At 44.2% G+C, this 25,503-nt stretch overlaps 1 protein-coding gene across 1 annotated transcript in view; it reads right to left on the bottom strand.

The window, feature by feature from the left end:
* Nucleotides 1-25,503, bottom strand: part of LOC126252885 (uncharacterized) — a 213,062-nt gene that overhangs the window by 129,586 nt on the left and 57,973 nt on the right. Inside the window, exons 4-5 of the mRNA XM_049953890.1 lie at nucleotides 13,464-13,582; nucleotides 9,068-9,164 (exon numbers count right to left, since the gene is read on the bottom strand). Of these exons, the coding sequence (XP_049809847.1) occupies nucleotides 9,068-9,164; nucleotides 13,464-13,582 (216 nt within the window). The remainder of the gene's footprint in view (nucleotides 1-9,067; nucleotides 9,165-13,463; nucleotides 13,583-25,503) is intronic.

Here is a 25,503-nt window from a genome sequence, read left to right as displayed (position 1 = left end):
GGCTTCTTAATGTACCCATCAAAAAAAAATTTCCATCATCTCGGTTCCGAGAGTTCCGGAACATGTAGAGAAAATTGGAATAGAGATCAACACAAAACATCATTTCCGCCTTTTTTATTGCTTATAAAAACAACACATTGCATGTTGTACCACCATACAGCGAGACCTTCAGAGGTGGTGGTCCACATTGCTATACACACCGGTACCTCTAATACCCAGTAACACGTCCTCTTGCATTGATGCAAGTCTGTATTCGTCGTCGCATACTATCCACAAGTTCATCAAGGCACCGTTGGTCCAGATTGTCCCATTCCTCAACGGCGATTCAGCGTAGATCCCTCAGAGTGGTTTGTGGGTCACATCGTCCATAAATAGCCCTTTTCAATCAATCACACGCATGTTCGATATTGTTTGTGTCTGGAGAACACGCTGGCCACTCTAGTCGAGCGATGTCGTTATCCTGAGGGAAGTCATCCACTAGATGTGTACGACGGGGGCGCGAATTTTCGTCCCTGTAAACGAATGCCACGCCAATATGCTGCCGATATGGTTGCATTATTGGTCGGAGGATAGCATTCAAATGTAGTACAGCCGTTACAGCGCCTTCCACGACCACGTCGGCAGTGAAGTTGCGCATCATGCAGCCTATTGCGCACAGTTTGAGTCGTAACACGACGTCCTATGGCTGCACGTAAAGCATTATTCAACATGGTGGCGTTGCTGTCAGGGTTCCTCCGAGCCATAATCCGCAGGTAGCGGTCATCCACTGCAGTAGTAGCCCTAGGGCGGCCTGAGTGAGGCATGTCATCAACAGTTCCTGTGTCTCTGTATCTCGTCCATGTTCGGACAACATTGCTTTGGTTTACTCCGAGACGCATGGACACTTTTCTTCTTGGGAGCCCTTCCTGGCACAAAGTAACAATGCCAATGCGATCGAAACGCGGAATTGACCGTCTAGGCATGGTTGAACTTCATACAACACAAGCTGTGTAACTCCTTCCTGTTTACCTGACCGCCCGCGGCCGACCGAAAGTTGGCTGGGGTGAGGAAGCACGCTTCTGACGTTTGAGCTAAGTACAGCTATTGACATGGTACACACGTACCGTTTATTTTACATTTTATGCTAGTCTTTTGCCCTTTTGGGCATTCTGTATTAATGTTGGACCATGCCTCTTCAGGCAGTTTTTAGCTTTAGTGTCTTCCGAAGAAGGCGTGGTTATCCGCGCCGAAACCTAGGTCAATATTCGGTTTCTATTTGCAATCTAGGGGGATTCTTTATAATCATTAAATTATTCACAATTGCTGAGGTGCTGCAATGTTAAAGGTTCTCACCTTCCTGGTGGAATGACTGGAACTAATCGGCTGTCAAAACCCCCTCCGTCTAAGAGGCGCTGCTCATGCATGGTTGTTTTCATCTTTAGGGGGTTTTAGTGACATCTCTGAAGAGTCAAAGGGACTGTGTCTGTGATACAATATCCACAGTCAACGTCTGTCTTCGGGAGTTAGTGATGATGAATAGCGAAGAAATCTCCTGTTCCATCACTTCAAAGTGATGGTAGTCATGCAACCTCTAGGACATGGATATTATGCATGCATTGACTGACATTAGATACTATAACTACATCCAGTTTAAAACCGAAAATACGAAGATTTTTCAGTTGAGTTAGCGAACAGTTTCTACTAGTAGGTACGTCAGGGTATTTCAGAAGTGATGGTTAGTAATCCATACATGGGAAGTACAGGCCAAAAGTAGATAAAAACCTCAAATGAACATGGGTCTGCAAATCAAACCTTGCTGAGGTATCGTTTAAACTCTAGTTGGAAACCAACTGTAAACGCCCATGGATACCGCGGTATTTACGGTGTTGGCATCTACTGGTTTGGGATCGACAATCTGTTTGTTTACGCATGCGCAACTACTTCCCTTCCACCTCAGTGCACTGTGCCGTACTGGCCTCGCAATGTGAGGCGGATTTTACATCGACAAGTACTCTATCCATTAATCTCTAGCAAAATTCGGAGGCGGTAGTGTTACGGTGTGGTTGTCTTTTTCTTGGAGGGGGCTTGCACCCTTTGTTGTATACTATATATATAAAATCATAAGTATCCGGACCCCTGGCTGAAAATGACTTACAAGTTTGTGGGAGTTCGGATACTTTTATTCGGGGCGGTCCATTGATAGTGAAAAGGCCAAAAATATCTCACGAAATAAGCATCCAACGAAAAAACTACAGAGAACTAAACTCGTCTAGCTTGATGGGGAAACCAGATGGCGCTATGGTCGGCCCTCTAGATGGCGCCGCCATGGGTCAAACGGATATTAACTGCGTTTTTTAAAATAGGAACCCCCATTTTTCATTACATATTCGTGTAGTACGTAAAGAAATATGAATGTTTTGGTTGGACGACTTTTTTCGCTTTGTGATAGATGGCGCTGTAATAGTCACAGACATCTAGGTACGTGGTATCACGTAACATTCCTCCAGTGGTGACTGTATTTGCTTCGTGATACATTACCCGTGTTAAAATGGACCGTTTACCAATTGCGGAAAAAAATCGATATCGTGTTGATGTGTAGCTATTGTGATCAAAACGCCCAACGGGCGTGTGCTATGTATGCTCTTCGCCGGATAGTTACGTTATTTAAGGAAACAGGAAGTGTTCAGCCAAATGTGAAACGTCAACCACGACCTGCAACAAATGATGATGCCCAAGTAGGTGTTTTAGCTGCTGTCGCGGCTAATCCGCACATCAGTAGCAGACAAATTGCGCGAGAATCGGGAATCTCAAAAACGTCGGTGTTGAGAATGCTACATCAACATCGATTACACCCGTACCATATTTCTATGCACCAGGAATTGCATGGCGACGACTTAGAACGTCGTGTACAGTTCTGCCACTGGGCACAAGAGAAATTACAGGACGATGACAGAATTTTTTGCACGATTTCTATTTAGAGACAATGCGTCATTCACCAACAGCGGTAACGTAAACCGGCATAATATGCACTATTGGGCAACGGAAAATCCACGCTGGCTGCGACAAGTGGAACATGAGCGACCGTGGCGTGTTAATGTATGGTACGGCATTATGGGAGGAAGGATAATTGGCCCCCATTTTATCGATGGCAATCTAAATGGCGCAATGTATGCTGATTTCCTACGTAATGTTCTACCGATGTTACTACAAGATGTTTCACTGCATGACAGAGTGGCGATGTACTACCAACATGATAGATGTCCGGCACATAGCTCGTGTGCGGTTGAAGCGGTATTGAATAGCATATTTCATGACTGATGGATTGGTCGTCGATGCACCATACCATGGCTCGCACATTCACTGGATCTGACATCTCCGGATTTCTTTCCGTGGGGAAAGTTGAAGGATATTTGCTATCGTGATCCACCAACAACGCCTGACAACATGCGTCAGCGCATTGTCAATGCATGTGCGAACCTTACGGAAGGAGAACTACTCGCTGCTGAGAGGAATGTCGTTTCACATATTGCCAAATGCATTGAGGTGACGGACATTATTTTGAGCATTTATTGCATTAATGTGGTATTTAGAGGTAATCACGCTGTAACAACATGCGTTCTCAGAAATGATAAGTTCACAAAGGTACATGTACCACAATGGAACAATCGAAATAAAATGTTCAAACGTACCTACGTTCTGTATTTTAATTTAAAAAACCTACCTGTTACCAACTGTTCGTTCAAAACTGTGAGCCATATGTTTGTGACTATTACAGCGCCATCTGTCACAAAGCGAAAAAAGCGGTCCAACTAAAACATTGATATTTCTTTACGTACTACACGAATATGTAATAAAACATGGGGGTTCCTATTTTAAAACATGCAGTTCATATCCGTTTGACCTATGGCAGTGCCATCTAACGGGCCAACTATATATATTGGTAGTCAGGTAATTGGGTGTCACTTGTGTCATACGTCTGTACGCACGATTTTCACACTCCTGAACATCCCTAGGTCTGCTCTTTCCGATGTGATAGTGAATTGGAAACTTGAAGGGACATGTACACCAAAAGCGTAAAGGCCGACCTCGTCTGATGACTGACAGAGACCGCCGACAGTAGAAGAGGGTCGTAATGTGCAATAGGCAGACATCCATCCAGACCATCACATAGGAATTCCAAACTGCATCAGGATCCACTGCAAGTACTATGACAGTTATGCAGGAGGTGGGTAAAACTTGGATTTCATGGTCGAGTGGCTAGTCATAAGCCACACATCACTCCGGTAAATGCCAAACGAAGCCTCCCTTGGTGTAAGGGGCGTAAACATTGGACGATTGAACAGTGAAAAAACGTTGTGTGGAGTGACGAATCACGGTACACAATGTGGCGATCCGATGGCAGGGTGTGGCTATGGTGAATGCCCGGTGAACGTCATCTGCCAGCGTGTATAGTGCCAACAGTAAAATTTGGAGGCGGTAGTGTTATGATGTGGTCGTGTTTTTCATGGAGGGGGCTTGCATCCCTTATTGTTTTGCATGGCACTATCACAGCACAGGTATACATTGATGTTTTAAGCATCTACTTGCTTCCCACTGTTGAGGAGCAATTTGGGGATGGCGTTTGCATCTTTCAACACGATCGAGCTCCTGTTCACAATGCACGGCTTGTGGCGGAGTGTATACACGACAGTAACATCCTGTAATGGGCTGGCCTACACAGTCCAGACCTGAAACCTATAGAACACCTTTGGGATGTTTTGGAACGCCGACTTCGTGCCAGACATCAGCGACCGACATCGATACCTCTCCTCAGTGCACCACTCCGTTAAGAATGGGCTAACACTCCCCAAGAAACCTTACGGCACTGAACGTATGCCTGGGAGTGCGGAAGTTGTCATCAAGGCTAAGGGTGGGCCAACACCATACTGAATTCCAGCATTACCGACGGGGGGCACCACGAGCTTGTAAGTCTTTTTTCAGCCAGGTTTCCGGATACTTTTGATCACATAGTGTATATATAAGTATCTATATTTTACATAAAGTTTCATAAGAGTAAAAACTTTCAATGTATAGCTTGTGTTTTAACTTGTGTTTACTTTGTAACAGAGACTGGCAGGTATGTTAAGACTTATGGCTAGTGGAGAAACGTTCCAGTCGTTGGTCTCTGCAACAAGAATTGCAGCAAATTAATTACTCATAATAAATAACATCGACTAATGCAAATTGAAAATTTGTGGTAAGTTCCTATGAGACCAAACTGCTGAGGTAATCGGTCTGTAGGCTTACACACTACGTAAACTGTCTTAAACAACTTCCGCTAAGGACAATACACACCCATGCCCGAGGGGGGACTCAAACCTCCGACGGGTAAGAGGGGGGAGGCGCTACTACTGCAGATAACACTTCTATTAAATTATTGAGAAAGTTTACAGTCTTTTAGAAAACAAAAAGTGGAAAAAAGTACTGGTAGGAGTAGGAACCAAACCAACTGTCTGTTGCTTCACATTTCACGACGCTATCAATTGAACTATAAGTTCATCATGGCATCTGGGCCTCCGTACATATTATACACCGCCTAAAGACCGTATCTACAAATGTCATTAGTTGAAATTTAACTATGATGAATTGTATCAAAACGACGCGCCTTTGATATAAGGTACGTAATTTTGCGTCATTTTCTTACAAAAGATCGTAGCTAAAAGACACATTGTCGAGAGATCCTGTTTGCTGATGCTCTGAAACAAACTATATTCATACCATGGACTCAATGATGAAGAAAACCCACAAAATACTAGTTTACCTCTGAAGAGAACCCACAAAATACGTACTTTACCTGAATATCGCGGATCATAAGTTCTGTTTGTGACGTACAACGTTGTCGCATCTCATTGGCCATGTTTCTCTCCATGAGGCAAAGATATGATCTGACACATTGTTCATTTCACGCTCTGCGTTGTAGTGGAATGCGTAATTCCACCGAGGCCCACGAGAAAGACAGGCTCTGCGACACTGCAGGCCTTACAGACGCCAGCAGCCGCCTCTGGCGGGGAGCGAGTTACTACACACATCATAAAAAGTTTGGCATCACCTTGGTTCGAAGAGTTCCGGAAAGTGTACAGAAAATTGCAATAGATATCAACATAAACATCATTTCCGCCGTTTTTATTGCTCATGAAAACCACGCATTGCATGTTGTACCACCATACAGCGAGACCTTCAGACGTGGTGATCCAGATTGCTGTACACACCGGTACCTCTAATACCAAGTAGCACGTCCTCTTGCGTTGATGAAAGTCAGTATTCATCGTCGTGACATACTACCACAATTTAATCAAGGCACTGTTGGTCCAGATTGTCCCACTCCTCAACGGAGATATGGCGTAAAGCCCTCAGAGTGGTTGGTCGGTCACATCGGCAATAAGTAGCCCTTTTCAATCAATCACAGGCATGTGCGATATGGTTCGTGTCTGGAGAACATGCCGGGCACTCTAGTCGAGCGATGTCGTTATCCTGAGGGAAGTCATTCACAAGATATGTATGACGGGGGCGCGAGTTTTCGACCATAAAGACGAATGTCTCGCCAATATGCTGCCGATATGGTTGCACTATTTGTCGGAGGATGGCATTCACGTATAGTACAGCCGTCCGGCGCCTTCCATGACCACCAGCGGCGTACGTCGGCCCCCAATAATGCCACCCCAGAACATTAGGGAACCTCCACCTTGCTGCACTCGCTGGACAGTGTGTCTAAGGCGTTCAGCCTCACTGGGTTCCCTCCAAACATGCCTCCCACGATTGCCTGGTTGAAGGCATATGCGACAGTCATCGGTGTAGAGAACGTGATGCCAATCCTAAGAGGTCCATTCGGCATGTTGTTGGACCCATCTGTACCGCGCTGCATGGTGTCGTGGTTGCGAAAACGGACCTCGCCATGGACGTCGGGAGTGAAGTTGTGCATCATGCAGCGTATTGCGCACTGTTTTAGTCGTAACACGACGTCCTGTGGCTGCACGAAAAGCATTATTCAACATGGTGACGTTGCTGTCACGGTTCCTCCGAACCATAATCCGTAGTTAGCGGTCATCCACTGAAGTAGCAGCCCTTGGATGACGTAAGCGAGGCATGTCACCGACAGTTCCTGTCTCTCTGTATCTCCTCCATGGTCGAACATCACTTTGGTTCACTTCGAGACACCTGGACACTTCCCTTGTTGAGAGCCCTTCCTAGCACAAATTAACAATGCGGACGCGATCGAGCCGCGGTATTGACCGTCTAGGTGTGGTTGAACTACAGACAACACGAGTCGTATACCTCCTTCCTGGTGGAATGACTGGATCTGATCGGCTGTCGGACCCCCTCCGTCTAATATCCGCTTCTCATGCATGGTTGTTTACGTCTTTGGGTGGGTTTAATGACATCTCTGAAGAGTCAAAGGGACTGTGTCTGTGATTCAATATCCACAGCCAACGTCTATCTTCAAGAGTTCTGGGAACCTGGGTGATGCAAAACTTTTTTTGATGTTTGTATTTTTGACGAGTGTGATAATTATCGACTGCGCGTTTAGATGCATGCAAGCTCTCGAGAACACACAGCAATGTTAAGGCCTTCAGTAGGTGCCTTCTCAACTGCATATTGCTTTCCCGTGGGTCCTGCATGAAATCGAGCGTTTGCGAAATGTGGCGGACAAGCCGGCTAGTGTGACGTCACAAGATCGTTTGCGAGACCGTTTATCCCGTGGGCACCGAGTTCCGCGCTGTGATATCACCAGCTCCTCGTCCGCGGCACACGAGATGGACGGACCCGGAAGGAAGCTTGTGACGTCAGACTAGTGGGCTTGCCCGCCACACTTCGATAACGCTCGGCTCCGTGCAGGACCCACAGGAAATCAATATGCAATTGAAAAGGTACCCACTAAAGGCCTTAACTTTGCCGTGTGCTACCGAAAGCTTGCATGCATCTGGACGCTCAGTCAAGAATTATCAAACATGTCTAAAATAGGTACTCGCTCCGCAATGGAGTGGGCCGCTGGCACATGTAAGGCCTGCAGCGTGACGCGCCACGGCCTGTCGTTCTCCTGGGCCTCGCTCCTCGTCCAAGAGCGTTTCACGTCCCGTGAGAGGACGGTTTAAGCGAATTCATTTTACTTCCGTGTCAAAATTTATACTATAGCAGATGACTGGTACAAGTCCCACTCGCCGATGAGTTTTCACTACTGGAAGACAGTAATAAAATAGTCTCCACCTCACATCCTCCAACCCTGCAGTGGATGTGCTACTTACCCTCTGCCACTGAGGTAAGCGGCCACATTCAGATAGCTCACAGTCGAATTCACCAACTTCTGCTAAAATTAAGCACATCTTATAATACTGCCTCTGTAGCTATTTTTGTTTGTTCCTGAACAGGAAAACTACACTCTTGGGTATTTGTTAACTGTAGTTGAGATTTTTGGATTCAGCTGTTAGTTCCCAGATGCATATTATTATAACTATGGCTGAGAACCGTGTGCCGCACTAACACTTAATCCACTCCACATTCGGCCGACGTCTCACAGTTTGGCGAGTACTGATGTATACTATTCAGCAGATATCATTTTCAATAGGATTCCAGCAGAACTGAAAGAACTGAATGATACAGGTTCAAATGGCTCTGAGCACTATGGGACTTAACTGCTGAGGTCATCAGTCCCATAGAACTTAGAACTACTTAAACCTAACTGACCTAAGGACAACACACACATCCATGCCCGAGGCAGGATTCGAACCTGCGACGGTAGCGGACGCGCGGTTCCAGACTGGCCGGCAATGATACAAGTATTCAAATCCTAGTTGAAAGCTTTCCTTGTGTCATACTCCTATTCTATGCTGGAGATCCTCACAGAAGTTCAGAACTCTTCTTTGTAAAGTGTTATTTATTAGTATGCTCTGTTTTTTATGTTTTATTAATCCTTTAATTCCTTGTTTATGAATTTTCTAATTAGCATTCCGTATACAATATATGAACTAATTCCCTGACCAAATAGCTTTGCTCACGTTGTGCCGTGGAAGCTAATGTATAAATAAATGAACAAAATAACTGCTGTGTGACTTACCCTGTACCCTGTGTTCATGTAAGACACCGAGCCAGCTATATCTACGTGGTCGACTGATGTGACGTATTTACTCGTCGTGACTTCAGACTCTTCTTCCCTGCACACAGACCACAACACACAGAATGTCGTGAAATTTATGTAATTTGTCGTTTATGTCGCTCAAAATCAGCCATGTTTTCAAAAACCTTAAAAATGTTTCTTTAAAGTACCATAATTATAGAAGACAATACTTTTGCTAATGATTTCTAGTAACTTTCAAGATGGTGGCACATAGCCTGAATAAGCAACATTCTTATGTTGTGCAAAGACAGACATTGGTAGAAATAAAATGAATTAGACAAGTTGTTTCATTTACACAGCTGACTTACTGCCAGAAGGGGCAATACTATTTACTTGTTATTTGCACTGCCACCACAATATACACACATCAAAAAATTTTTGCGTCATCCCTGTTCCCAGAACTCCTCAAGACAGATGTTGACTGTCGATATTGTATCACAGACACAGTCCCTTTGACTCTTCAGAGATGTCACTAAACCCGCCCAAAGATGTACACATCGATGCATGATCAGCACATATTAGACGGAGGGGGTCCGACAGCCGATCAGTTCCAGTCATTCCACCAGGAAGGAGGTATACGACTCGTGTAGTCTGTAGTTCAACCATCCCTAGACGATCAGTACCGCGTTTCGATCGCGTCCACATTGTTACCTTGTGCCAGGAAGGGCTCTCAACAAGGGAAGTGTCGAGGCGTCTCGGAGTGAACCAAAGCGATGTTGTTCGGACATGGAGGAGATACAGAGAGATAGGAACTGTCGAAGACATGCCTCGTTTATGCCACCCAAGGGCTACTACTGCAGTGGATGACCGCTGCCTACGGATTATGGCTCGGAGGAACCCTGACAGCTGGTCCTGGCGGAGGTTCGAGTCCTCCCTCAGGCATGGGTGTGTGTATTTGTCCTTAGGATAATTTAGGTTAGGTAGTGTGTAAGCCTAGGCACTGATGACCTTAGCAGTTAAGTCCCATAAGATTTCACACAGATTTTGAACCCTGGTAGCAAGCACATAATGCAGCGCGCTACAGATGGGCCCAATAACATTGGCATCACGTTCTCTTCACCGATGAGTGTCCCATATCACTTCAACCAGACAATCGTCGGAGACATGTTTGGAGGCAAACCGATCAGGATGAATGCCTTAGACACACTGTCCTGCAAGTGCAGCGAGGTGGAGGTTCCCTTACTGTTTTGGGGTGGCATTATGTGGGTCCCTCGTACGCCGCTGGTGGTCATGGAAGGCACCGTAATGACTGTACGGTACGTGAATGCCATCCTCCGACCGATAGTGAAACTATATCGGCACCATATTGGCGAGGCATTCGTCTTTATGGACGAAAATTCGCGCTCCTGTCATGCACATCTTGTGAATGACTTCCCTCAGGATAACGACATCGCTCGACTATAGTGGCCAGCATGTTCTCGAGACACGAACCCTATCGGACATGCCTTTGATTGATTGAAAAGGGCTGTTTATGGAGTATGTGATCCACCAACCACTCTGAGGGCTTTACGCAATATCACGGTTGAGGAGTGGGACAATCTGGAGCAACAGTGCCTTAATTAACTTGTGATAGTATGTCACGACAACGAATACAGACTTTCATCAATGCAAGAGGACGTGCTACTGCGTATTAGAGGTACCGGTGTGTACAGCAATCTGGACCACCACCTCTGAAGGTCTTGCTGTTTGGCGGTACAACATGCAATGTGTGGTTTTCATGAACAATATAAAGGGCGGAAATGATGTTTTGTGTTGATCTCTATTCCAATTTTACTGTGCAGGTTCCTGAACTCTCGGAACCGATGTGACGCGAAACTAAAAATGGCTCTGAGCACTATGGGACTCAACTGCTGAGGTCATTAGTCCCCTAGAACTTAGAACTAGTTAAACCTAACTAACCTAAGGACATCACAAACATCCATGCCCGAGGCAGGATTCGAACCTGCGACCGTAGCGGTCTTGCGGTTCCAGACTGCAGCGCCTTTAACCGCACGGCCACTTCGGCCGGCGACGCGAAACTTTTTTTGATATGTGTATCATTGTAAGACTTATCTAATTAGAACATCCATCATTGTATTATAATATTTGAGTATTTTTATGAACCATTTTACTCTTCTAAGGTTGTGAATGTGAGGAAGAATTATAGGACGCGTTGAATAGAATGAACAGTCTACTGAATACACAGTACTGACTAAGAGTAAACAGAAGAAAGATGCAGGTAATGAAGAATAACAGAAATAACCTTAGTAGAAAACTTAACTACAAAATTGGGGACCATGAAATAGACGAAGTCACGGACAGTTAAGAACTGTGCACGCGTGCGGAGCTCCTGCACGTATTCGAATGTCTCTCACCTGACAGCCCACTCCGCCCCCCCCCCCCCCTTACCAGACCACGTTGTCTCCTCAGGAAGATGGGGAAGTTGGGGAAACTGCGAACTCACTGCATTATCCAGGGTGATTCCGCGATGATTTTGCAAACTTTCAGGGATAATGGAGAATGGTAAATGTATCAATTGTATAGGTACATAAGGAAAAGCCGCGACACGCCACGATAAAAGTTATTACTCATGACAATAAACACTAGCGCTGCCACTGTAAGCGTAGGCAAAGAGGTATTTTGCTACGTCGGAAGGCGAAAGACAAACGATGGAAACTTTTTCCATTTTTTTTTTTTTTTTACAATTATTAGAGAGATTCTGTCTTTAGTTCTCGTGGCGAGAAGGCGCATTTCATGTGATACAGTATGTTGTCTGAATAATAGTTTTATGAAAATATAGAGTCTGAGAGTTCGTTTTTGTGCAAAACCAAGAAAGTTTTCTTTTCTTCCGCGTATTATCGCAATGTCATGTCACTGTAGCTGCCTGCATCAGAAGAGGAAGTCCGATTAAGAATCAATTTTGTAAACACGGTCAAGAGTGGGAACTAATTATGCGGAAGGAGAACCATTTAACCAACTTGTGTAAATCTTAACAGCATAACGAATACAGAAATCGATGTAAGTTAAAAGTGAAGAACATTGCATTCCCTTAAAAATCTATAAGGAGTCAAAATGATAAAAGTGCGAAAAAATCAATTTGTTCAATTAATTATATTATTTTTTATGTATAAATTTGCACACAACTTGAGATAAGGGACCCTGATCCGGAAACGACAGAGTTGGAAGTTATAAGCGAAAATCGTTCTGATACAGTGGGATAGATTTACTGGTACTGTTGTAGCTAATATTGTAGGGAAAACGACTTTCAGAGATGGTGGTGGACCAAAACAAGAAAATACTTCTGGTCAACATGAGTTCTAAAACGCATAGCTTGAGAACCATGAGCGAAGATGAAGAAGTGCTCATAGCTCTTTAGGTGAGCATTTTAGAGCCCATATTTATCGGTCATCGTATGTCTTTTTAGTACAATTTCAGCTGGAACACTGGTTCAAAGTTATGGTGCCATCCGGGTTAACTTTACAGCAGGTTTAAAAACAGTATTTTTCCTATGTCTACTGCTCTCGGTTACTTAACACCAGTGAATAGGAAATTAGGTGTTAATAAGAAGTAAAACCAAACTGTTAATTCAGTAATGAAGATTTACTTTGAAATAACAAGTTATTTGTATCGACCTGGCATTGTTCAATTTCAGCCAAAATCGTCAGATGCGTCACCACAGCCAAACACATTTAAAGAATAATTACAAGCATAAAAGCTTGTGGGATGGTGGAAAGACAACTAAAACGCAAAAAAAAATCACAGAGATAATAAAACTGTTACTCTTAGTACAAAATAATGCAAGTGGGTGGAATTCCACCGATTTGAAACAAAAGTAATAAGTTGTGCAAAGATACCCTGATGGGAAAACGTTACCCTGATTGACTTACTCTTTATTTATTTATTTGTTATTTTCTTTTAGTCTGCTTCTATATAAAAGAACAGACCGAAGCTTGCACGTGAATTGGGGTGAATAAAGTATAATTATGATTTCAAATATATTAGTAATAATTAAGATTTATGCTATTTAAAGGGCGCGGCGGGGGGAATCTACACAAAGTAACTGCATTAAAATAAGTTAATAGTAATAAAAATAATAATAATAATAAGTAAAAAAGCCTGAATACTACAATTTGGTCATCTGGTGCACAGATATCTGCTCATCTGGAATCTAGAAGACACACACTACTGGCTTGTTTCACTATGCAGCATTAGTATAGCACAAATTTTGTAATTTATAATTTCAGTATGAGTTTGAAGAGAGCCACAACGACATGGGTGGGAAAATCGTCGGCATCTGGTTAGTGGCAGAGAGTGCACCGCTGAAGACTAGTGGATGGCAGCAGGAGGGCGTACTTACGGCAGAGGCGACGCGAGGAGCGCTACCCGGGCGTTGGAGTAGTAGCATACGCCTTCCTCCAGCAGCGTCATCCGTAGGGGCGGCACATTTGCCGGCCTGTGTGAGAAGTTGAACTTCACCTGCAAGTAATAATAATGCTGTCCTATTAATATTACCAGTACGTTGCACGTGATAGCATTCAACAAAGTCGTATAAGTAGAGCTCAGGAGCAAGCTGAAAACAAACATTTATCGACATAAAAGTGTGTGGTACCGCGTCATAATGTATAAAACTACTGCTGGAGGGAAACCAACGTTTCGTCCATGGTTGCAGCGGTCTTCTTCTGGGTCTACTGGTGCGTTCAGGCTGTGCAGTGTCCCTTATATTTTGTTGTTACTGTTCACTGCGGCCGGCCGAAGTGGCCGTGCGGTTAAAGGCGCTGCAGTCTGGAACCGCAAGCCCGCTACGGTCGCAGGTTCGAATCCTGCCTCGGGCATGGATGTGTGTGATGTCCTTAGGTTAGTTAGGTTTAACTAGTTCTAAGTTCTAGGGGACTAATGACCTCAGCAGTTGAGTCCCATAGTGCTCAGAGCCATTTGAACCATTTGTTCACTGCGTATGACATTACGTCATAATTTAAAAGATAGTTCGTTTCATTGGTCACTTAAGGAAGAAGGAGAGGGAACTTTATTTTAATAGGCCGAGAGGAAAGGAAGCTATCAAGGAACTGAAGACGAAATTGTGACATTAACAGCAGACAAAGGCAATGCAACTGTCATCTTAACCATTTCGTGAGCCGTGGGAAACATGCTTCCCACTACAATGAACTCGCTCCAAGTCCCGTGGGATTCACACTTCCCACCTCTGTATGGTGCTACCACCTAGTGAACAGTATAGGGTATTGCTTCAAATCGGAAGTTCCCGCCGTTTTTGTTGTACCTTCGCGCAGAGGCATTGTATAGCTGAGTGTTGCTCTGTAGAGGAGCCTTTCAGTGCTGTTCGCGTGACATTTTGTGATTTTTTTTCCTCAAAGCTATAGTATAAGGTAAATACTTTTGATTTACCCAAATTTATGAAGGAAAACGTAAACCTGGAACGAGGAGAATTCCAGTTTGAAACAATAGAAGCAATTTCTGTCCTCAATTCATGACCCATGAGAAACAGCCACAGTGAAAAGGAAAAACAAGGGTGGTACTAGTACAGAGATTTCTTGTCCTGAAGTTGTGGCAGAATACAACAAAATAATGGGTGGTGTCGATAAGTTTGATCAATTACGAGAAAGGTATGCTATTGACAGACGTTCTGTAAAATGGTGGCACAGAATATTTTATTTCCTGGTGGACGTTGCTGCAGTGAACAGTTATATCCTGTGGAAAATAAGTAAAAGAGAAAGTGGACAGCATGATCAGCTTATATACAGGATCCATCTAGCCATACAATTGATCGCTGGCTTCTCATCCCAAAAAAGGCGTGGACAAAAACCTGTCTTTCTGGCAAAAAGGGGTAAAGTACCTGAAGATTTTCGTCATGTGGCTGTAGGGGAGCATCAACCCAGTTTAGGAGAAACCTACTGGACATGCCGTCGTTGTAGTACCAAATCTGCGGAAAAGAGCACTCTCTGTGTTTGTACATATTGTCAAATACCACTTTGCGTAGACCCATGTTTCAGAAAATTTCATGGCAAGTATTTGTGAAAAATAATTGTGACAAGAGAAGTAAGTTTATCAAATAAATATGGCATATATTGAAAAAGTTGTTTTTGTCATTTAACTCCAAGGAAGGGCAGTGGGAAGAATACTTTCCACCTTGTTGTGTGAGCTCACTTTCACAGTTGGAGCAAATTTGATATTCTGTATGATAAATATACCTATCTGTTAACTACTATCTGCTCTCCATTCATTACAAAAAACTGCTCAATAATTTTGCTCACGAAAGGATTAAAACACCGTGCAGTACGAAGACAAAATGAAAGAATTATTAAATAGTCCCATCTACAAAGAACTGAGGGCGGACCCTACAGCGAAGACAATTCGAAAGACGCAGTCCTCGATTAAGGACTCGAGAATTGACGGTGACACAGCCAAGAGTCTTATTCCCAGAATACCAGTCTCTCCTAGAATTTACGGTGTTCCAAAGATACACAAGGAAAGTTATACTTTGAGGCCAATAGTGAATGGGATCAGTTCGCCTACCTACAATCTGTCAGAGTATCTAGGCTGCAAATTAAGACGTCTATTTGGCAAGACGGACTCTTATGTTAAGAACTGGACGCACTTTATAGAACGGCTTAAGGGAGAAACAATTTCATGGTCAGCTTTGACGTGAAGTCACGATTTACGAACGTGCCAGTGGATGAAACTATCCGCATCCTTCAGGAGCATGTACCGTCAGACACATGCGACCTGGTTGAGTTGTGCCTCACTTCAACGTACTTCAAATGGCAACGAAAATACTACGAGCAGACAGACGGCGTAGGAATGGGGTCTCCCCTATCTCCACTGGCAGACGACATATTCATGGAAGCCTTTGAAGCAACGTCCCTCGGTTCAGCTCCTTTACGCCCACGTTGCTGGTTCAGATACGTGGACGACACGTTCGTATATGGCCTCATGGTGAAACGGAGCTACACCAGTTTCACGAATATTTGAACAAAATGCACGGGAAGATACAGTTCACGCTCGAAGTAGAGAAGAATGGAGCAATTCCATTTCTAGACGTCGAAGTATACAGGACAACGGAGGGCACACTGGGGCACAGAGTATATCGGAAGCCTACACATACAGACAGGTATCTGCACGCCCAATCCTACCACCATCCAGCGGAGAAGAACTCGGTCATCCTTTCTTTGGCAATCCGTGCACAGCGCCTAAGTGATGCTCAAATCCTAATAACTGAGCTTAAAAGTTTACGCACAACTTTTCTAGCCGATGGCTACAGCCATTAGTCGATCCACACAGCCTTGTCGACGAACACAAGCAAGAAAGATAAGCAGGAAATAGACAAACTGCAGCCAACAGTGCGCTTACCCTATTTGAAGAACGTCATTGACCGAATAGGCAAACACCTTCGCCGGACTGGGGTGCAGCCTGTCTTCTATAGTGGTCGCAGGATTTAGCACGCGCTCGGCTCCACTAAGGACAAGGTGGGTGCATTACACACTGCGGGCGTGTACAAGGTGGAATGCGAATGTGGAGAGGCGTACATCGGCGAGACTGGCAGGCCAATAGCAACGCGCATTCAGGAACACGAGCGCTATATTGGTCTAGGGTTCAAATGGTTCAAATGGCTCTGAGCACTATGGGACTCAACTGCTGAGGTCATTAGTCCCCTAGAACTTAGAACTAGTTAAACCTAACTAACCTAAGGACATCACAAACATCCATGCCCGAGGCAGGATTCGAACCTGCGACCGTAGCGGTCCTGCGGTTCCAGACTGCAGCGCCTTTAACCGCACGGCCACTTCGGCCGGCTTGGTCTAGGGCAACACAACAAATCTGCAGTGGCAGAACATCAGCAAGAATACGGAAAAGAAATCAAATTCAGCGAAGCCTGTGTGCTGGCCAAGCAGCCACTTTTGACGAAACGCAAAATCAGTACTTAAACACCCTAATAACATGAATAGGAAAGATGGACTCAGGCTTGCCCCATCTTGGCTGCCAGCAATCAGAGCCCAACAGACCGCGCTGTCAACACGAGGCACGAGCACTACCGGCGAGTAACTGCCAAAAAAATGGTTCAAATGGCTCTAAGCGCTATGGAACTTAACATCTGAGGTCATCAGTCCCTCAGACTTAGAGCTACTTAAACCTAACAAACCTAAGGACATTACACACATCCATGCCTGAGGCAAGATTCGAACCTGCGACAGTACCAGCCGCATGGTTCGGGATTGAAGCGCCTAGAACCGCTCGGCCACAGCGACCAGCTTCTTACGATCCATGCGGAGGTGATGCCATTTTGTTTACGTGTTGTTTCTTATTTGTGATCGGGTTTAGCAAATTGTTATCTCATTCACCAAACGTTTTTGCGTTTATATGTTCTTTTTTCCGATTCATTTTATGCAGCAGGTCGTTTTATAATTGAGTTGAGAGCACAACGTAAAACACGCATCATTAATCAAATTCTTCTGTGTAGAATCCTCGTGTTTTTTGGGAGCAAATAATAACCCTGAAGTAAAAAAAAAAATCCATGTCTCTATTTCGTTCCGTAAACCAAATTAATTAAGAATTGTTAAATTATTTTTGCTAGACTGTGGCACTGAATAGTCACAAGTCATGCACTGCTGCCTTGTGCAGAGGTAATTACAGAACTACTGTCGTGTTTTAATTCGATCGATTGTTCTATTGGTACTACTTCTGCTCTGAACAATTTATTCAAATATCAAGCAAGCATTTCTTCGCATTAGTGAATTATTTTCAGATGATGGACGGTAAGTTTGCCTCGAGAGTTTCTGGGCAGCAACTGTTTCGTCACCTCGTTAATGTGCTATGCATCAACGTTACATTACTAGATCCGTATAATCAATAGCACAGTAGATCATTTCGGACGCCAAGACAATTTTCGTTCCGTTGCGTGTGCGAGTCTCTGATTAATTGTTCCCGAGGATGGTTTGATCGTAATAAAATTATTTCTTCTGGGCCTTGTTCGCTTGTAAGTCCGCCTCCGTAGCTGGGTGGTCAGCGTTAAATGGCTGCCATTCGGAGAACGCGGGTTCGATTCTCGGTACTGCTGAGATTTTTCCTTGGTGCGAGGACTGGTACGGAGTGCACTCAGCCTCGTGATGCCAATTGAGGAGGAGCTACTTGACCGAGTAGTCCACGGTCTGGAAGGTCCGCAAAACGACCGGAAGAGCGCTGTGCTCAACACTTGCCCCTCCATGGCGCATCCGCAGAGGGTGACACGGCGGCCGGTAGGCATCCCGCAGGACTTTACAGCTTGCAGGAGGATCTCTTTCTTTTATTCACTTGTAAAAAAGGGCATCTTTAACCAGGACAGTTTCAACTGGAACTTTAATGTCCACTGCTACTAGCAAACTCATAGCCAATTGAACGACAGCACACTAAATTTACATTCGATGTTACCAAATTGCTCTTTTTCGGAAGTGATTTTCTCGCTGTAACCAGCGATAATATACAGGGTGTTCTGAAATTCCCGTACAAACTTCTGTGACTTGTAGAGGGGTGTGAGTACATAATATTTTGAATAGGAAATCGTGTCCTGAAACGTACCGTTTCCGTGCTACAGCCGTTTGAAAATATGTTTGTCATGTGAGTTTGTAACAGGGTAGTCGTGATGGGTACTTATATCGCACTGGCTGATTCATTTGTCGTCAATCCTACCTCTCTGACATGGTTCATGTGTCTTTGAGTGTTAGAGCAAAATAGTTGGGTACACATTTACAGAATACACCGACATACTTCTATAGGGTGAAGCTCACAGTACTGAAAGAGCTGCTCGTCGCCTTTATCAAAATCATCACGCACAACGCCCGACTCCATCGCATATCTTTTTCGCCACAATTATGTAACGGCTTCGAGAAAGGGTACCTTCACCGTCAGCAGGCGTGACTATGGTGTTCCAAAGGACACGCCGCACTCCCGAATTGTAAGACGTGGAATGCATGATGTTGAACAGAACCCGTCAACATTGCCGAGGGGTCTAAGGCGCTGCAGTCATGGACTGTGCGGCTGGTCCCGGCGGAGGTTCGAGTCCTCCCTCGGGCATGGGTGTGTGTGTTTGTCCTTAGGATAATTTAGGTTAAGTAGTGTGTAAGCTTAGGGACTGATGACCTTAGCAGTTAAGTCCCATAAGATTAAAAAAAAAAGTCCACAAGCACACGAGCAATTGCGCGTGTAACAGATGTTGCTTCCAGGATCTTCTGGTATGTTGTGGATGAGCAACAACTACATCCATACCACCTCCAACACTCCATACGTCCTCCTCACAGACACGTGAATGAGGCTCGAAGTAAGTGAGGGAGGTAGGATAAACGTCCAACGACATCAGTCAATCCGACGTAGGCACCCCCACCACATCTATCCTGTTGCGAACCTACCTAGCAAACATGTTTTCAAACGGCTGTAGCACGGAAACAGTACGTTTCTGCACGTGGGTTCCTACTCGAAATATTACGTACTCGTTCCCCTCTACAAGGCCTAGAAGTTTGGTACGGGTATTTCCAAACACACACTATATCATTTCTGCTTCGGTAATCGTCTCTTACTCTGCTGTGCAAATAACAAAACTCATCTACCCCTTTTAGTGTCTAATTTACTAATCTTATTCCTTTAGCAACGTCTGATTTCATTCGACTACATTCCATTACCCTTGTTTTACTTTTGTTGATATTCATCTTTGAACCTATTTGCAACACACCACCCGTTTCGTTCAGTCGGTCTTCCGAGTCCTTCGCCGTCTCTGACAATTAGTATGTTATGGCAAACCTCAAAGCTCTACATTCTTTGTGCACGAGTTGTGAATGACCTTTCACACCAAGCACTTCATCCCTGTTACCTTCAGAATTTCAAAGAGAACATTCCAGTCAACACTATCATTCCCTTTATTCAAGCTGTCTTCTAAGATAAGTCGTAGGGTCAGTAGTGTCTTGCGTGTTCCTACTTTTTTCCATTCCTCTGTAAATAATTCACGTGTGTTTTGTAACCATGAATTATTAAATTGTTGGTTCGGTAATATTCACCTCTGCTGGCATCTGATTTTTTTGTAAGAGAAGTATTTACGTCCTTCTTGTTGCATGAGAATATTTCGCCTCTGTCATGTACCTTGTATACGAGCTTGAAGTACACATATGATAAGTAAAACAGTATATACGACTGCCATTGCACTTGTGGAGCAACCAGTCTGTTTCACGTGACATGCACAGCGTGTTTAAGTCAGTTACACCTCTACAACGCTTACATCGGACGATCATACCATCCCGGCGCCAACAAGACCAACCGCACCAACGGAGTCAGCTCAGCGCGCTGTACTGTACGTGTTCCCAAGCCACGACAACATACGCCCTCTGGTGGAATACTCGCCAAAAGAAAAAACTTTTGGTAGTAAGCTCCTATGGGACCAAACTGCCGAGGCTATCGATCCCTAGGCTTACACACTACTTAATCTAACGACACTAACTTACGCTAAGGACAACACACACACCCATGCCCGAGGGAGGACTCGAACCTCCGACGGGGGCAGCCGCGCGAATCGGGGCAAGGCGCCTAAGACAGCGCGGCTATTCCGCGCGGCACTGACAAAAGAGGCACGCTCCTGCTGCAGGACCGTACAACTAGTCTTCGAGGCGTGAACTGACAAATTCTCTCCTATCCTAATTTTAAGCTTGTATGTTCTTCGATTTCGTCTTTGTAGCTGTTTTGTTTTAAACATGCTAATGTGCATGCCGCGACACCCTCGTAAGTCCTGCCATTGTATTCAACATATCTGCATTAGTGACTTAGGAACGCTGCTTATAGCACATGAAGCTGATTGGTTGCTCTGCAAAATTTATTCATCATGTATGTTTTACATTATTGAAAGAGAACCTAACTTAGCATGTCTTTGTTTCAACACATCTGAAAATGGTCAGTTAATAACGAAACCGGTGATCAATACAAAAATTTGTGCGACAGTAAACTGCATTATAAGACGATTTCATGACGTATCATTGCACTCAGAACCTTGACCAGCAAGATACACATTTCTATGTGTGCTAGCTAGAATTCACAAAGTACCAATATGCTGAGTTGAACGATTTAATTATTCGGCTCAATCCCATTTATTTCTGACGAAATGTGTTTGTGGCGGATAACTAATAGTTCTAAAAACAAACAATCACGGTTGTCCCCTGTCGAGAGAAACGTCGCTTTTTCTGCTAAGTAGTCACCCTGTCTGATTAGTTCGTACTTCATATCCTTTTGAAGGTTCACTCCAATATATTTTCGCTTTTCTTCTAGCAATAGTTGATCGTCGATAGCTGGAACAATGAAACCGTCCAAGCGTTTGGAGAAAGGCGTAGGTTAAGATGAGTTGTCGGACAGAAGCGCTGACGTCAATCTCTTGTAGACTCCTGGAAAACGTTTGATGCTCGTGTCTTATGACTTCTACCGAGACCAAAATTGGTTCTGCAAACTGTGATCTTGCGAAACTCAGAGCGCTCTGATCATCTGTGGGATCGAGTAGCCAGTTAGTACTGGCTGGTACAGCGCCATCCCATATACTATCAGGTAATACTGCTATTCCTACACATTGCTTAATCCTTACCATGTGGGAGCCATAGTACAGGGTGATTCAAAAAGAATACCACAACTTTAGGAATTTAAAACTCTGCAACGACAAAAGGCAGAGCTAAGCACTATCTGTCGGCGAATTAAGGGAGCTATAAAGTTTCATTTAGTTGTACATTTCTTCGCTTGAGGCGCTGTTGACTAGGCGTCAGCGTCAGTTGATGCTAAGATGGCGACCGCTCAACAGAAAGCTTTTTGTGTTATTGAGTACGGCAGAAGTGAATCGACGACAGTTGTTCAGCGTGCATTTCGAACGAAGTATGGGAAACAACTCAGTATGAACGTGACTCGCCTAAGGTGAACGTTTTCTGTGCCATTTCAGCCAATAAAGTTTTTGGTCCCTTTTTCTTCGAAGGTGCTACTGTAACTGGACTACAGTATCTAGAGATGTTAGAGAATTGGCTGTTCCCTCAGCTCGAACAAGAAGCACAACAATTCATATTTCAGCAGGATGGAGCGCCACCACATTGGCACTTATCTGTCCGTAACTACCTGAACGTCAACTACCCGAGGCGATGGATCGGCCGCCAGGCAGCCCGTGACAGAGCACTTCATCACTGGCCTCCAAGAAGTCCTGATCTTACCCCCTGCGATTTTTTCTTATGGGGGTATGTTAAGGATATGGTGTTTCGGCCACCTCTCCCAGCCACCACTGATGATTTGAAACGAGAAATAACAGCAGCTATCCAAACTGTTACGCCTGATATGCTACAGAGAGTGTGGAACGAGTTGGAGTATCGGGTTGATATTGCTCGTGTGTCTGGAGGGGGCCATATTGAACATCTCTGAACTTGTTTTTGAGTGAAAAAAAAACCTTTTTAAATACTCTTTGTAATGATGTATAACAGAAGGTTATATTATGTTTCTTTCATTAAATACACATTTTTAAAGTTGTGGTATTCTTTTTGAATCACCCTGTATAACCATTAGATTGCGTCCCATTCTCATTTGAGAACAAATTACCAAATTTTTACTATTCTTTTACCTTTCATCACAGTCTGAATGAAGCATATAAACATAAGTACTTACTTATTAAGAGCTCAGTTCTCGTAACTACCCTTACTTCAAAAATTGATACCACTAGGTTTACGGGCGAGAGCGCTAGCGTAATGTTGCTGGAATCCGATAGGTCACGACCAGACCATATGGTTCAGATCATGTAACTTCCGCAGTTCCTTAAAATTTACACTGATGCGTGTGCCATTTGGTGCCACTACTCCCATCGTACGTCCTCTGGCTATGAAGCTGCTTCCGTGAATCCAGTGAGGACATGTGCTACAACAACGGAGGCTGTCCAGTCTTCTAGTCTCCTCTGGACTACTGCCTCGAGGTCTATACAAGTAACTCCTGGTTACGCTTATCTCCCCTCTATATGCAGCTCAATACACGTCTACCTCACGATCTTCTCGTACAATTATTCATTTGTGGTGAATGAGTCTTATTCCTGTCTTATCTTAAAAGATGAATCTGCAACTCTCTTCTATGACGAAGTGTTGACTGTAATGTGTATGCCAAACTCAAATCAAAATAAAACTGCCGGATGCATGAGCTCTTAGTGTGCTGCACGTAGCCGGTACCGCAACCACCTGCCACTGGCAACTGTCAACAACAAATTAAGTTAACCGACCTAAAAAACACTCTCCGTGACAGTAGTCAATGACAGGTACGAGATCGGCGTTTTCTATGCGTCTCTCATGTGCCGGCCGCTGTCCACGGCCTGTTAAAACGTTCTGACTTGCTTCGTAGTGCCTCTAACATGTTATTTACGTGTTCATATGCACTATGGTAGGCACATTAGGTCTCTTATCCCATGCCACACGAAGCTTCTCCATAAACCGCTGTTACTGTTGGCAGGAATTGTACCTTGCTTTTCGGTGCTGCCATTGTAGAGGTCGGGTTTTGTACGACTGCTACCGAAGGGGTGGAAAGTATTCTTCTGTTGGCGAGGATGTGCCATGTCCTGCTAGTGCGGTCTGGCTTCTGCGTCTAGATGGCGAGGCATTTCTCTGCGTCGCGGGGCTACGCCGCAGTGCCTAACACGGTCGGCAGCGCTGCATTGGTGCTGCCAGCGACTCACACAGCACTACCACAGAGTAGGAATATCTCGGGAGTGTGCTCTGCGATCTGCGCATGTTGTCAACATTACACTGCGACGCTGCTTGTTTCTGTTTGCGACAGAGCTCAAAACATCTAATATTACACATACTCTTTACATTTTCACCGTTTATTTATTTGTAACAGCAATGCTCGAGGGAAGGCTTGAACCAACGACCTTTCACTCCGCAGCTGCTCACGCTAACCACGGGACCACGGCTCGCTTATTTATCCCGAGGACATGCAGCTTTACTGTATGACTAAATGATGATGGCGTCTTCTTGGGTAAAATATTCCGGAGGTAAAATAGTCCCCCATTCGGATCTCCGGGCGGGGACTACTCAAGAGGACGTCGTTATCAGGAGAAAGAAAACTGGCATTCTACGGATCGGAGCGTGGAATGTCAGATCCCTTAATCGGGCAGGTAGGTTAGAAAATTTAAAAAGGGAAATGGATAGGTTAAAGTTAGATATAGTGGGAATTAGTGAAGTTCGGTGGCATGAGGAACAAGACTTTTGGTCAGGTGATTACAGGGTTATAAATACAAAATCAAATAGGGGTAATGCAGGAGTAGGTTTAATAATGAATAAAAAAATAGGAGTGCGGGTTAGCTACTACAAACAGCATAGTGAACGCATTATGGTGGCCAAGATAGACACAAAGCCCATGCCTACTACAGTAGTACAAGTTTATATGCCAACTAGCTCTGCAGATGATGAAGAAATTGATGAAATGTATGACGAGATAAAAGAAATTATTCAGGTAGTGAAGGGAGACGAAAATTTAATAGTCATGGGTGACTGGAATTCGTCAGTAGGAAAAGGGAGAGAAGGAAACATAGTAGGTGAATATGGATTGGGGGGAAGAAATGAAAGAGGAATCCGCCTTGTAGAATTTTGCACAGAGCATAACTTAATCATAGCTAACACTTGTTTCAAGAATCATAAAAGAAGGTTGTATACCTGGAAGAATCCTGGAGATACTAAAAGGTATCAGATAGATTATATAATGGTAAGACAGAGATTTAGGAACCAGGTTTTAAATTGTAGGACATTTCCATGGGCACATGTGGATTCTGACCACAATCTATTGGTTATGAACTGCAGGTTGAAACTGAAAAAACTGCAAAAGGGTGGTAATTTAAGGAGATGGGACCTGGATAAACTGAAAGAACCAGAGGTTGTAGAGAGTTTCTGGGAGAGAATAAGGGAACACTTGACAGGAATGGGGGAAAGAAATAAGTAGAAGAAGAATGGGTAGCTCTGAGGGATGAAGTAGTGAAGGCAGCAGAGGATCAAGTAGGTAAAAAGACGAGGGCTAATAGAAATCCTTGGGTAACAGAAGAAATATTGAATTTAATTGATGAAAGGATAAAATATAAAAATGCACTAAATGAAGCAGGCAAAAAGGAATACAAACGTCTCAAAAATGAGATCGACAGGAAGTGCAAAATGGCTAAGCAGGGATGGCTAGAGGACAAATGTAAGGATGTAGAGGCTTATCTCACTAGGGGTAAGATAGATACTGCCTACAGGAAAATTAAAGAGACCTTTGGAGAAAAGAGAACCACTTGTATGAATATCAAGAGCTCAGATGGCAACCCAGTTCTAACCAAAGAAGGGAAGGCAGAAATGTGGAAGGAGTATATAGAGGGTTTATACAAGGGCGATGTACTTGAGGATAAT

The sequence above is a fragment of the Schistocerca nitens genome, chromosome 1 (assembly GCF_023898315.1).
Source record: "Schistocerca nitens isolate TAMUIC-IGC-003100 chromosome 1, iqSchNite1.1, whole genome shotgun sequence".
NCBI lineage: Eukaryota > Metazoa > Arthropoda > Insecta > Orthoptera > Acrididae > Schistocerca > Schistocerca nitens.
Note: the sequence above shows the minus strand (reverse complement) of the source record. Positions and strands in the feature narration are given on the sequence as shown.